Genomic DNA, 15,509 nt, shown 5'->3' with positions numbered 1-15,509 from the left:
CGCCCACTGAAATGGATAGACAACAATTTTCAGATGAACAAAAGGAAGAACTTCATGCAGTGTACGATCACCCTATGGAACTCATGGCTGCAGGATGTAGTAATGGTAACTGGCATAGGGTTGGTTCAGATGAACAGTGACCCACAGCAGCCCCTACAATAACATATGGCAAATATTTAAATACCGCTTTTCAACCAACGTTCCCAAAGCAGTATGGATTGATCGACAGCTAGATATTAATTAATTAATTAATTAAAGTGGCTTCCTGTTCCCACAAGGCTCACAATCTAAAAAAGAAACATAAGACAGACACCAGCAACTGCCACTGGAGGAATGCTGTGCTGGGTATGGATAGGGCTAGTTGCTCTCCCCCTACTGAATTAAAAGAATCACCACTTTTAAAAAATGCCTCTTTGCTCAATTAGCAGGGACAATAACATACAGAACGCATCCAACATCACTCAAGGACATGCCAATGCACTCTTGGCACATCCTTTAATTATGTGTGAGGGGTGATCATCCAAATTACTCTTCTACACATGTTACAAAACCCTGCTTAAACAGAATTTTGTAGAACAACAAAAAGTATTTTGTAGTAGGTTTTGCAGTTCTGTAGGATGTGTAGAGGGACAGTTCAGATGCCCCCCACCCCCGACACACAGACACGATTAAAGGATGTGCCAAGATCACATCAGCATGCCCTTGATTGATGCCGGAGTGGGTGTGTTCTCATGGCAGCCCCAACATTATCATGACTAGGGGATGCTGCTGTCTGCTATTCATCTGAACTGGCCCACAGCTATCTTTTTAAGGCATTAGATGAAAAATTAGTAGGATATATTCAGAGTATTCACACAACTGGGAGGCGGGGAGCATGGCCAGGTTGGGGGGGAAGGCTGCACAAACCTCACCTCCCCAGACAATCACTTCATGGTGATGGAGTAGGGACCATCTCTAGGCACCCATCCCTGTGACTCCTTGGTCTGGAGCCCAAGGAGACACACTGTCCTGGCAGCCGGTTAACCCTGGCTCAATGCCAGGCTTAAAAGTAGGGTCAGGGTGGACTGGAGCACTGGGATCCACATGGATCCTTGTGCTTCACACACACAGGCTAACCCAGGCTAGGTTCCTCTAGCCTGGGTTAGGCTGTGCTTGAGAACAGCCTTCTTGATTGGTGCATGGACAATATACCTCATGCTACAGAGAGGATGAATTAAGAATATCAGGCTTTGCTTGTGAATCTTCCTGAGGCATCTGCTTGTCAATTGCCAGTACAGAGGATGCTGAGCTACATAGGCTTTGTAGTTTGAGCCACAGCGGCAGTTCTAATGGCTTTATAGAATATTCCATATAAGAATATGTTACACTTCTAATTTTAAAAATTATATCTTACTACTGGAGTGGTTGAGGGCAGAGCGGTTATACACAAGGCAGTGCTGAACATGACTGTGCCCATTTCATTTTTTTTTTTTTGGTATGAAAGTAGTGCCTTCAGAAGGGCCAAAATATTACATAAAACTTCCTGATTTGTGGACAAGTTCACTTTGTTGCCTGTGCTACTTCCCCAGACAGCTACTACTTTAGTTCCATTTTGTGGGCTATTCATTTTCCAGGCAGGTTGAGATGGAAAAAGGCAGTCCTTAAAGTGTCTCGGTCCCAGCTCATATAGGGCTTTATAGGCCAAGGCTAGCACTTTGAATTGAGCCTGAAAGTGAATTGGTAACCAGTATAACAAGAGCCAAATAGGTTTTGTATGCTCTAGCTGGCTCACCCCTACTACAACTACAACTACATACTGCTTTTCAACAAAAAAGTTGTCAAAGCAGTTTACATAGAAAAGAAGAAGCATAGGAAGAAGAGGGTTCCCTATCCCCGAAGGGCTTACAGTCTAAGAAGAAGCACAAGGTAGACACAAGTAACAGCCACTGGAGAAATGCGGTGCTGAGGTTAAAAAGGGCCAGTTGTTCTCTCCCAGCTAAAAATAAGAGAATCACTATTTGAAAGGTGCCTCTTAGATTAGTTGGCAAGGGATGTCCTGCCAGCCACATGATGGGCCAACTGAAGCTTCTGAATGGTCCATATAGAATGCATTTCACTTGTCCGGTCTGGATGTCGTAATGCATGGAGAACAGAAGCCAGGTCCATCCTCTTTCGATAGGACTGCAGCCAGTGAACCTGCCAAATATGGTCAAAGTTTATCCTGGTCACAAAAGCACTGGGACATCCAAGGACAATGCTGGGTCAAGAAGTAATATCAAATAGTGTACTTGGTCTTTTAGGGGCAATGCAACCCCATTGAGACAAGTTGAACACCTGCATCCGGAGTGGTAGGCTTTTAAACAAACACATCTCCATCTTGTCTGGATTAGGTTTTGGTTCTGAGATGGCCCCTGAAACAACACACGTGTTTGTATTGAAAAACAAAGAAAGTAACTGACTTAAGCACGGGGTGGACCCACTGACATGGACCCACTGGCTTAAGCACGGGGTGCCTGTGTTATTTCCATCCCTCTGAAAACTGCATTGATGCTGCTGGAGAATCTCCTCCTGCTGGGAGGAGTGTCACTAAGTGCTCCAGCAGCGTCAATGTGGATTTCAGACGGACAGAAACAGCGCAAGCTGTTCTGCTCTGGAATCAGTGGGTCTTTGCACTGGATGTGAGTCACTTCCTTTGTTTTTAGATACAAACACACATGCGTTGTATCAGGGGCCATCTTAGAATCTAAACCTAATCATATGTAAGTTGTTATGCTTTTTTGCCTTCAACAATATTACTTTTTGTCTCAAAGATAGCATATGCAGATGCAATTGATTAACTGATTAATGAATGGATTAAAACTTATACAATTAATCAACTAAGCTTTCTTAAACCGAATGACAGCCTAAATCATGTTGCTACATAGCCACTCACATTTGGCTATATAAATGCTTCCCAGATCACTCTCTCTCACCCCCTTCTGGAGCAACCCCTGAAAAATCACTGGAAAGGAGGACAGTTTTTGCCCATTCCCAAAGTGTTTGTGACATCCCTCTTTGTTTCTTCCCTAATGATATAAAGTGTCTGTGTGTGCCCACGCGCACATGCGCGCACACCCCCCCACACATATGCATGTGGGGAAGAGAGTGAAAGGGGAGAGAGAGAGAGAGAGAGAGAGAGAGACTTGGCATCTATATTTTCAAAACCAATCAAGGCAAGATTAAGAATGAAAATACACTGAATTTAGCAGGAAGGTTTTATTTCCTATCCAGGCATGTGCAACTCAAGTTATTAGGTGGTCTTCTAAAATTACTAACACTGGCAATTGTTTGGTAACTAAAGAGAAGATTGTGGCCACCTGGTGGGAGGCCCAGCTTACTTTGGATTCCCCAGAATTGTAGAAGAACTGTACATGGAGAATCTCCTCCTGCTACCAAATACTACCAAAATGGTAGTATTTCCATAGTAATAAGGGTTGTTGATCTGGCAGCTGAACTCCAAGGTGTATCATGATACTTCAAAGGAGAGAAGATCTTACACTCCACTCTTGTTTTATTTTAAGTGTGTAGATCTACTGCCTGGCTGAAGAATATTTAGCTCATGGACCTGCTTTACTGCTCCATTGTCTCCAGTTCGGTTTGGTTTTATCTTGTTGAATGAATGAATGAATGAATGAGTTCATTGATTATTCAGCCAGCCATATCAAAAACATTTTTAAAAACCCCATAAAAATTATGCCACTCCCATAATTAATGATGTAGACTTGAGAGCAATTAAATTTGGGCCTATTAATAAATGATGGTGGCTTCCATGAACCTGCTCATGAACTTAGTACAAAATTCTGAGATAAAAATGCCCATTCATGCATTCATACATTAATATAACAGCCATTTATCATAACCATATGAGAGAAAGAAAATGTCTTAACAAGCAAAGTTCCACTACAATATATTAGTAGCATGGTGGTCTTAGCTGTAAGTCAGCAGAGCAAGCTAAAATGACAGCATAAATTAGCTTGAAAGGAAAGGACAGGTGGTGTATCCCAACTTGTGGAAAAAAACACACTATGATCTATAGTGTGCTGCCACAAGTTCCACAGAGGAACAGAATTTGCCGTAAATCAAGAACAGAAGGAGATTTGCAATGTGGACACTTGGGTTTATAGGCCATTAATATGGAAATCCAAGTCTTTGGAAGAACTCCAGTAGGAACCAATGAAACATTAATGTCAAGATAGTACAACCGTTTTTCAACTGCCGATGTGTATTTAATTTTTATTCTTAGAGTCACACTAAATTTTGCAGCTAACTGCTTTTTACAATGTTATGACTTAATGCTAATTGAAAATTGTTAGATGTAGGACTCCACTGAAGCAAGAAGACACTTTAACTGTTGGGTAAGTGTGCCCATAATGGTTGTCAGGGACATAGCTATAAACGAATAAGAGGGGACAAATGTCCTTCGGTCCCTGAGGAAGCCCCGCCCTGTACTGGAGGGCTCACCTCAGCTTCAAGTGAGGCAAATGCGGGGGGGGGGGGGGATATCAGCCAACACCCCTCCTCCGTGCTCTCCTGTCTGGCTGGCTAGTGCTCAGGTTCAGAACACCCCTCCCTCAGCCTACCGGACAGGCTCAGCCATGAAGAAAATGTTGCTGACTGAGCATTAGCCAGCCAATTATGAGGACAGGAGGGAGGAAGGATGCTTCCTGACACTACTCTCTACTCCCGCTTCCCAAAGCTAAGACAGAGTTTAAAAGATCTTATAGAAAGATCATAAAGTTGCTTAGGGACCCTTTTCAAATCCTGCCCTCACTAAAAAGAAGAAGGTAAAACCATAATACTCCTTCCTTCCCTGCAAAACATTTCTTAGCAACTGGGTTCACCATTTACCCCTAAAACTTGGGGTCGAATCTGGGACATTTCCCAGGCCTGGAGCTCAGTTTGTCTGGTGGATAACTTCAGGCCTTATCTTGCATATGCAACAGAATGGGGTGTAGAATTTTGAGATAGTAGAATGCGCTGTACCAACTCAAACGGCAATGGTGGGTGTTGCATATTTTTGAATGCTTCCCCATGTTGTAACAAAACAAAACTCCTTGCAACTATAAGTTATTACACCCTCAGCAAGAATTCTGATATGGTAGTTTTCTACTTGCAGGCAGGCTCCCCACCACCATGCATTACAAAAATTTAAACAAACGAACAGATACATGGGGAGCATTCAAAATGTGCTCCACCTGCAGACTGAAGTCATACCATCAATTCAATAATCTCAGGACACTTCCACTTCTTTCCTCTTTCATTTGACTGCAAGTATAAAAGTCAGGCTACAATGTGATCGATGTGGACCCTTGATTGTGGAGAGGTGTGGTTTGAATTATTCTCCCATTTTTTTGAGAGCCAGGTTTCTGCTAGATTCATTGGACATTTGTGTGGAGTGCCTAGTTCACACTAGATATTATCTGCATAGGAGCGTGTGGGGGGCGGGGCGGGGGGGGGACTCACACTTCTTCTATCCACCACATGACCTGAGCACTGGCTTAAGAGAATGTGTGATGAAATGAGATCCAGACTTCGCTTTGTATATGATTTAGTTTCCTCTATGCCCTTTGGGCAGAAACTCAAACGATAATTTGGAAGATGGAGCACAATCTTAATGTTCCTTCTGAGATGCTAATTCTTATTCATAGCGCACCAACACTGTACAAATGCTCCCACATTTCAACAACAGGGGAGACAATGAAGACAATAATGGGAGAGCAACTATGAACAGGGCAAGCAAATTGAGTTCCCTGTGCATTTGTCTTCATCTCAGTTGTGCAAATAGGACAGTATCTCACAGAAAAAGGGGCGCTGAAAAGCGAAGAGAGTAAGATATGTAGGACCTTATGCCATTGGTTCATCTAGGTCAGTATTGTCTATATTGATCTACACTGGTTGGCATCAGCTTTCCAAGATTTCAGGCAGGAGTCTTCCCCAGCCCTAACTGGAGATGCCAGGGATTGAACCTAGAATCTTCTGCATGCAAAGCAGATTCTCTACCACTACACTACAGACCATCCTTTAAGAGATTTGGTATAGATAATATAAATAATAATCATGGAATTGTGGCATGATCTAGATGTTTTTGGAAGGAATTCCTGGTGGTTGGAAGATACAGACATGTAGATATCCCTCTCCTTCATGAGGCAATCACAAAAGCAGTAGATGTCTATGTCACCACAAGTCCTTGGACTGGCTGTGTTTGCTTCAGTGGCTCATCTCCATATAAGAACATAAGAACAGCTCCGCTGGATCAGGCACAAGGTCCATCTAGTCCAGCATCCTGTGTCACACAGTGGCCCACCAGATGCCTCTGGGGAGCCCACAGGCAAGAGATATGTGCATGCCCTCTCTCCTGCTGCTGCTCCCCTGCAACTGGTATTGAGAAGCATCATGCCTCTGAGGCTGGAGGTGGCCCACAGCCACCAGACTCGTAGCCATTGATACACCTGTTCTCCATGAATTTGTCTAAGCCCCTTTTAAAGCCATCCAAACTGGTGGCCATCACCACACCCCATGGCAAAGGATTCCATAGATTACTTATGCACTGTGTGAAAAAATACTTCCTCTTGTCGATCCTAAATTTCCTGACCTTAAGTTTCATGAGGTGACCCATGGTTCTAGTGTTGTGAAAGAGGAAGGAAATTTTTTCTCTGACCACCCTCTCTCCATGCATAATTGTATACACTTCAACCATTTCTCCCCTTAGTCACCTCTTTTCCAAGGTACAGAGCCCATAAGGAAGGTGCTCCAGGCCCCTGATCATCTTGGTTGCCCTCTTCTGCACCTTTTCCAGTTCTACAATATCCTTCTAAAGATACCGTGACCAAAGCTGTGCGCAGTACTCCGGATGTGGCCACACCATAGATTTGTATAAGGGCATTATAATTTTAGTATTTCTATTTTCAACCCCCCTACTAATGATTCATAGCATGGAATTAGCTTTCTTTCACAGCTGCTGTGCACTGAGATGACACTTTCAATGAGCTGTCCACCATGACCCCAAGATCTCTCTCCTGGTCAATCACTGACAGCTCAGATCCCATCAGCGTATATGTGAAGTTGGGGTTTTTTGCCCCAATGTGCATCACTTTACACTTGCTTACATTGAACCACATTTGCCATTTTGTTGTCCACTCCCCCAGTTTAGAGAGATCCTTTTAGAGCTCCTGACAATCCGTTGTGGATTTCAATACCCGAAAGAGTTTAGTGTCATCTGCAAATTTGGCCACTTTGCTGCTTAACTCAACTTCTAGATTGTTTATGAACAAGTTAAAGAGCACTGGTCCCAGTACCGATTCCTGGGGGACCCCACTACCTACCTCCATTGTGAAAACTGTCCATTTATTCCTACTCTCTGTTTCCTGTCCTTTAACCAGTTACCGATCCACTCATGAACCTGTCCCCTTTTTCCATGACTACTAAGTTTACTTAAGTGCCTTTGGTGGGGAACTTTATCAAAAGCTTTTTGGAAGTCCAAGTATACTATGTCAACTGGATCACTTTTATCCACATGCCTGTTGACACTCTCAAAGAACTCCAAAAGGTTAGTGGAGGCAAGACTTGCCCTTGAAGAAGCCATGCTGGTTCTCCCTCAACAAGGCCTGTTCTTCTATATGCTTAACAATTTTGTCCTTTAGTATGCTTACCAGCACCGAAGTTAAGGCTGTAATTTCCCAGAACCCCACTGGATCCCTTTTTGAAAATTGGAGTCACATTGGCTGTATCCTCTGGTACAGAGCCTGATTGTAGGGACAAGTTATATATTTTTGTTAGGAGATCAGCAATTTCACATTTGAGTTCCTTCAGAACTCTTGGGTGAATGTCATCTGACCCTGACAATTTGTTCATTTTTAGTTTTTCAAGACAGTTTAGAACATCTTCCCTTGCCACCTCAAATTGGCCAGTTCCTCAGCCGCTAAACCTGAAAAGCTCAATTCTGGAGAGGGTATATGATCAGTATCCTTCGCTGTGAAGACAGATGCAAAGAACTCATTCAGCTTCTCTGCAATCTCATTATCCTCCTTAACCCTTTCATACCCTCATCATCGAAGGATCCAACCGCCTCCCTGGCAGGTTTTCTGCTTCTGATATATTTAAAGAAGTTTTTGTTATTTGTTATTCCCCTTGACACTTCTAGCTGTATGCTCCTCAAACTCTCTTTTTGAGTCCCTTATTGACTCCTTGTATTTCTTTTGCCAGAGTTTATGTTCCTTTCTGTTCTCTTCATATGGGCAGGACTTCCATTTTCTGAAGGAAGTCTCCTTCCCTTTTATATCTTCCCCAACTCTACTTGTTAGCCACGCTGGCATCCTCCTGAACTTGATGGTACCTTTCCTCCTTCTTGGTATACATTCCAAATGTGCTTCTAGTACTGTAGTTTTAAGTAAATTCCATGCTTTCTGGAGTGATTTGATCCTCCTGACATTCCTTTCAACTTCCTTCTTACCAGTCCCCTCATCTTTGAGAAGCTTCCTCTTCTGAAGTCCAAGGCATCTGTGTTGGACTTCCTTGACAATTCTCCAGTCGCATATATGCTGAATTGGATCACACTATGGTCACTGCTACCCAATGGTTCTGCAACTCTGACATCATAGGCTTGAGGGGCCTAGCTTTAATACTGTCGATATATGGGTGATGAGCACACCAGCCTTTGTGTAACAATTAGGAGTCAGCCAAATAATCTATATAGTCAACATGTTTGGATTAAAAGGAGGTGGTTTGCAGAGGGAAGGATTCACCAATCTGTTTGTGGTTTTGACAGCAGCAGCAGCAGTTACTATCCCCACTGCAGCTCGATGCCATTTTTTCCTTTTTAAAATACTTCAGCTGTACCAGGGCAAGGATAAAAATCATTGCCTTCACTCTGATTTGGCTTCATGACCTCATCACATCACCAAATTGTATTGATTGCATGACATAGTTAGGAAACCAAATCAAAATAATAATAATAATTATTATTATTATAAAAAATCAAAATTATTATTACAAATATTTATATACAATAGTATTGAAAAGTGGTGGGTTTATCACAGAAAGCAAGAACTGGCCTGCAGGATCCGCATATGAGATCCCAATGGAAAAGATGGCGCATGTCTGTGTGTGTGGAAGCTGAACAAGCTCTCACCTTCAACTGGTCCATAAGCTCTTTTCAAAGCCCTGTTTGCTGCCCTAGGATTGCTCATTAACCATTTATGAAAACATTTCATTTGAGAGCTGGACTTGTGGTAGTAAGCATGGATAGTCCCCTTGGGTAAGCAGGGTCTGCCCTGGTTTGCATTTGAATGGGAGACTACAAGGGTGGGGGGAAGGCAGGAATGGACCTACCTTCCCCACAGACAGTCCTTGAAGTTCCCTTCAGTGTGCTGCCACAGACCCACACAGTCTGCGCTGCACAGTGCGGTGCGGTTCTCTGGAGGCCAGGACATGTTTCCCCAGACTCCAATAATCCCACAATGCACTCCGTGATGAGTGCAGTGCATTGGGGCATTCCCCTGAGAGTCGGGCGCGCTAGACACCCAACATTGTGTATGGGCAGGATGCATGCAGCCCGAGCAGACACACAACCCCAGTGCTGGGGTTAAGGGCAGGGGTTAAAAGTAGGGTTAGGCTACGCAGCAGCGCCGGGATCAGCCTCAATCCTGGCACTGCACATGAGCAGCCTAACCCAAGCTGGGCTGCCCCAGCCTGGGTTAGGCTGCTCGTGAGAATAGCCTTTACATGTGGACACTGTAAGATATCCTATGGGGATAGAGCCATTCTGGAAAGAGTCCCTGCATGTTTGCATGCAGAAGGTTCCAAGTTTCCTCCCTTGGATCTCCAAGATAGGGCTGAGAGAGACTCCTGCCTATAGCCTTGGAGAAGCTGCTGCCAGGCTGAGCAGACAATTCTGAGCTAGGTGGAACAATGATCTGACTCGGTATAAGGCAACTTCCTATGTTCCTGTTTGCTTATGATGCATGTTATGAACATTTTGCAAACTGTTTAAATAGTGGACAAAGGTATCAAGCACCAATGAAAGAAGAAGAGCAATTGGAGAATAATAATAGTTGTAAAAATATCATGGGACAATGTAAACATTCACAATAGAATTTAGCTCATTTTGATTTCTGTTACAGATCACCAGATTAAAAATTGACCGGAATCCATTTGCAAAAGGATTCAGGGATTCTGGAAGAAACAGGTAAGAAATCCCCTTTACTTTCCCTTCAAGGCTATTTCCTCCCTGTCTACCTTTACTATATCATTTTAGTCCAGTAATGGTGATACCTATGCTTGATCAAGTCCTCCGTGATGTAGGATGTAGCTGTATGGAGTAAAAAGCCCCTGCATCCAACATCTGGGGCAGAAATATGTATCATCTTGTGGATGTTTGTGTCTGTCCATCTATCTCCTGACAGGTGGTCATCTGTTGCAGAGCGCTGAATCCGGACCCCCTCCCTTGATTTCCTCCCCAAAGTGGAAATGGCACTGCCAAAGCTAGCCATCCATCAAGTGATTCCCTCACATAATCTTATGCACAGCCAATGCAATGTCAATTAGTTGTTGGAATTAGGGTCTATATTTTTGGGGTGCTTTGCAGGATTTATTTATCTGTGCAATATTCAAAACAATTCTAGGCTTCTTGTCATTGAAAGTGCCATTCAATTTAAATGGCTTTCTCTGATCAAGCTGTCTAAGCTTGACAGCTCTAGTTCTTTACAGTACTTTATCAAGAGTATTCTTTTTTGTTTTCTTTAGCAAATATTTCTAAACAGTCATTGCTGGTGGAGCTACGATTGAGCAAACACGTGCAATGAACACAGGCCGCCACTAGAGGAGGCTGAGCCCAAATTGCCAACTTAAAGAATAATTTCCTCATAGGAATCAATTAGAAATTCAAAAATATTAATAACTCTTGAATAGTTGGGCAGAAAGCTCTGAAATTTCACATGGTTTTCCTAGGTGATTGTAGGATTAAATGTGTGGACATTCAAGGAGATCAGTCTGCCTGTTGATTTTTAATGCTTTTTTAAAAAACCAAACTTTAAAAAATAACCCCATTACAAATTAAGAGATGGACTGATCTCCTTGAACATCAACACATTTAATCCTGCCATCATGTACTACTCCCACATGAATTTTGAGAGCTTTCTGCCCAGTCAATCTGGATTTATAATATGGGGGTGCAAAAATGGGGGTACTACTTTTATTTGAAGGCAAGGATCAGTTTCCTGCAAATGAGGCTTGAATGATGTGGGGGATTCAGTTCCAGAACCTTTTGTAACTTTCTGCCATGAAACAAAGAAGTTATAACATTTTACAACAGTTTTAGAAACATAAAAAATTAATTAAAAATTAACCAATATCCTTGAAAGTTTGCACACTTAGTCTTCAGTGATTGATCTGAAAAGGCCAGTGAGCTAGAAATGAAAACAAACAGCCACTTCCATTAGCAATAAATGACTTACTTCTTAAGGGTCTACTTCGATGATGGTGATGTTTTACATGTACTGAAGCAAAGCAACAATTCTGATGTTCCTTACCTCATACCAGATTTTTTGTGTTATGCATTTGTTGCTTTCTTAAGCTTGTAGGAAGCTATGAATTGCTTTATATTTTTCAAGTCAAGCTGTTTCCTGCAAATAAAGATTGCCCCTCATTCAGTTCTCTGCACAAGTCTGTTTCCATGCAAGTCTAAGGTCCCTGTTTAGCTTACCTTGGAGAAGTATCCCCTTTTGTCTTGCAAGAACAGATAGATTGCAGTTCCTTCTAAACTAGAAAATTTGTCAGTCGGCCAAACAGTAATCAAAATGGTCAAATAAACATTTAATCATAATAGATATCAAGATTGTTCTCACGACCGGGTGGGTGGCGTGGCGGGCGGTTGGCGGGGGAAGGTTGCAGAAGCCCGAATGAGTAGTGCATTGTGGGAGTCCCTCCAATGATGGGCAGGTGCCTGTCAGTGTATTAGAAAGCAACCAGTGCTGACACACGCTCAAGTCAACGCAGCTAAGGGAGCACTAGCTTCATTAATTCTGTTTAAGAGGTGGGCTCCCAACATGGGTTTGCTGCCGGGAGCTGGTTGGCTCCTGAGGGTTCTCATGGGCAGCCAAGCCTGGGCTTAGTGGCCCTAGCCCAGTTTTGAGTGCTCGTGACAACTTCTTCATCTACTGTGATTGGTTGAAAAGGCTAGTGGGCTGGAAAAGAAACCAAGTAGTCATTTGCTTTGACAAGAAAGGACTTGCCTCTTCAGGACTTACCTCCATGTTGGTGATGACCACCTGTGATCTTTTATACTTCCTCCTTCCTGAAACAGTGCAACAATGTGTGTCTTCCAACCTTTTTGTTATGAGTTTGTGGCTTTCTTAAACTGACTGAAAACTATGCATTTCATGTGCCTCTCATTCTCTAGGGAAGAAACCAAATGGCTGCTTTCTTTAGCATTAAAGCACTTACCTTTGTGTTGGTGATGTTAATATCTGAAGTGTCTTGCTTCCCTTTTTCTGACACAGCGGGAGTCCTCAAATATTCATAGATATATTTTTGAAATTTGCGATACCTTCTTGCTGGCCATTCACCATTCACTCCCAAGCACAAATACTAGTTCACCCTGGCCACACACTCCACTTATACAGCACTCTATCTCACTCCACATTTATTGACCACCGCCTCTGGCTCACTGTATGTCACACTCTCTGACATCTCCTCATCCTTCTCTCTTTTCCTCCCTCTCAACTTTCTGTGCTGATCCCCACCAGTGTTCATAGCCCACTTCTCTCCACCTTCCTCCTGTGTTGTTGCTGCTTCCATTGAGGCTTGAACTAGGACGGAGGAAGCACCTTAAAAAAGGCCACCATCTTGGCAGAAGTAGCCGCTCTAGCAAGAAAGGGAGGAGCCTCCTGAGGGCACTTCCTTCCTCCCAGTTCAACCTTTGGCAGCAGCAGGGGAGGAACAGGGGTGGGGTGGTGGTTAGATGGGCATAGGAACGCAAAGGCAGGCAAAGGGGCCTAGCTACCTTCCTGTACCTCAAGAAGTGCATACACACCAGGCTCAGATGTTGTGCAACAGGAGTAGCATGAGGGCTCAGTTCCCATGCTCTTTGTTTGGCAAGTTTTGGGGATCTCAGCTCTTGGTAGAAACCTTTTACTTACCTGTCTCCTCTGCCACCCTCCCCCCCCCCCCCAATAAACTGAAGAATTATCCTCACATTAGGGGGATGTTCTCTTTATATTTTATAATATATAAACCACTTTTAGAAAGCCATGAGCTCTTGTGCATTCAAATGCACATCAGATCCAGTGGGAAGCAGTGGATGTCCTGAACTGAGGGCTGGAGGCAGTAATGGGCTGTGATGGGTGGTGGTGGGCTGGATGTGGGCTAAATCCAGACAAGACAGAGATGCTGTTGGTCAGTAGAAAAGTCAATTGGTATAGGGTGATTCAATCAGCTCAGTTTGGGCCCTGGATACCTGAAGGACCCAAAGGTTTCTGTCTGCCCAACAAGATCATTGGAAGGGACTTTGCTCTGTGTGCTGACATTAAGAGAAGCTAAATTGTCATGCACGGGGGACAGGGCCTTCTCTGTTTTTGCCCCCAGGCTCTGGGATGCTCTCCCAGTGTATGTCCACTCCTGGACATCTGTGGCTGTTTTCAAAAACCAACTGAAGACCTTTTTATTTGATCAGGCTTTTATCACTCAGAGGCTGCCAGGTTTCTCAGCTTTCTTGCTTCTTGCTTCTGTTTATCTTTTAAAAAATAGGGGGTTTTTTTGGTGTTTTTATGGTTTTTAATGTTTAACTGATTTTAAGGTTTCATTATAACTTGTATGGAATGTTATTGTATTTTAACTTTTGTAAACCACCTTGAGATGCATTATGAACGGTGGTATAAAAATTGAACAATCAATCCATCCATCCATCAATCAACAAGTTATGTTCCTTAACTTGTATCACTCCTTATCTTGTGCCACAATTTATGTTAGGCAATTATTTTATTAAAATTTTTAATAATTTTTAAAAAGCTTTTCCAGAACAAAGGAAGTAAAAGAATGTGGCTATTAGAGATGCTGAGATACTGTGCTCATCTGCTGGGTTGCTTGGTTTCAAACTGCCTGCAGCCCTTACTAATTCCTGTTCTCAAACAGAAAGATACTTCTTACCGGACAGCCTTACCACTCATTTGTATATTTAAAAGGAACACAACTGCTTTGTCATGATTATACCATCTATTTTTGGGATAGAAGGAGGAGAACCAAGCCTTAAGGCTGGGAAGAGCTGGTCCTGGCTGTGCCGTGAATGCAGTGCCAGCCATTTAACTCCCGAAGGGGGAGCATGGGCTGGTGCCATGTTCACAGCGCAGCCAGGAGCGGCTCTTCTCTGCTTTAAAGGCAGGGAAGAGCCACTCCTGGCCACGCCGCGGACGCAGCAGCTATTTAACTCCTGAATGGGGGCCGCGCAGCCCCTGCTTGGGAGCTAAACCAGCACCCCTGCATCTGATGTCAGACGCAGGTGGGGTGTGTCGGGGCCACGAGGCGTGGCCCCTGATTGAGCACGGCCCGGGTTCTTTGAACCTGTTGGCCCAATGGTGGCTCGGCCCCTGCCCGTTGCTCAACAGGTATCAATTTTCTTGTCCACCCTCAGATTTCCTTCTTTATTCCATAGTTGTGTCCTTTCCCCCATGTCGCTTCTCCCCACGGGAATGCCCTTCTACCTGGCAACTGACTCTTTTCTTTTCTTTCTACAATTCACAGATCAGTTCACTTTGGCCTATGCTCATTGATCCTCCTCTCCTTTTCCTTGACTTTTCCACTTCTTTGTCCTGCAACCTCAGCTGCCTTTTCTCTAGCTGAGCTTCAAGATGTTGGCTTATTGTGTCCAATATACACAGCTTGTGGGGAAGCGCTGAGTGGCAAAAAGGATCACTCCCATGACCCTCCCCAACACTTCCCTCCCTCTTTTACACTCTAAAAATAAATACAAGGTAGACACCAGCCACAGCTGCTGTGCTGGGGTTGAATAGGGATAGTTGCTCCCTCCTAGCTAAATATAAGAGAATTGCCGCTTGAAAAGCTGGCTCTCTGCCTGCCCAGTTAGCAGGGGTTAGCACTGAAGAAGTATCTTCAACTTCTTTTTTAAAAAGCAACAGTCAAGACGAGCACCATGCCTCCTAGGGACTTGCTGAGTCTCTGCAAAGACAAGACAGGGATTGACTGGTGAAGCAGCCAGTCTGAGAGCTTGTTGATGCTACGGCAGCCTAGGGGGTGGGAGGGGAAATGACCCCTTGGAAGCCCCAGAAGGGGCTTGAGCGCCCCCCCCCCCAAGTTCATACCACTGATGACTGACCACATTGTCACAAATGCAGGTCCTTCCTGCCATCTCTATCATTGCCAGTAAATGATACAGAGTGGAAGGTAACAGGGAGGGACCAACTCTGGTCTGAAGGCCAAGCAGGGTTTCAGCCACTGACACTGGCAGGCGATGATGGTGTGATCACAGAATACCAGAACCTAGA

General features: G+C 43.9%; 1 protein-coding gene across 1 annotated transcript in view; it reads left to right on the top strand.

Annotated features, from left to right (window-relative positions):
• TBX15 (T-box transcription factor 15) overlaps nt 1-15,509 on the top strand; it is a 143,439-nt gene that overhangs the window by 87,964 nt on the left and 39,966 nt on the right. Inside the window, exon 6 of the mRNA XM_053303610.1 lies at nt 10,137-10,201. Coding sequence (XP_053159585.1) covers nt 10,137-10,201 — 65 coding nt within the window. The remainder of the gene's footprint in view (nt 1-10,136; nt 10,202-15,509) is intronic.

Source organism: Hemicordylus capensis, chromosome 2 (genome assembly GCF_027244095.1).
Source record: "Hemicordylus capensis ecotype Gifberg chromosome 2, rHemCap1.1.pri, whole genome shotgun sequence".
Lineage (NCBI taxonomy): Eukaryota > Metazoa > Chordata > Lepidosauria > Squamata > Cordylidae > Hemicordylus > Hemicordylus capensis.
The sequence above is the reverse complement of the archived record's forward strand: the minus strand, read 5'-3'. Positions and strand labels throughout refer to the sequence as shown.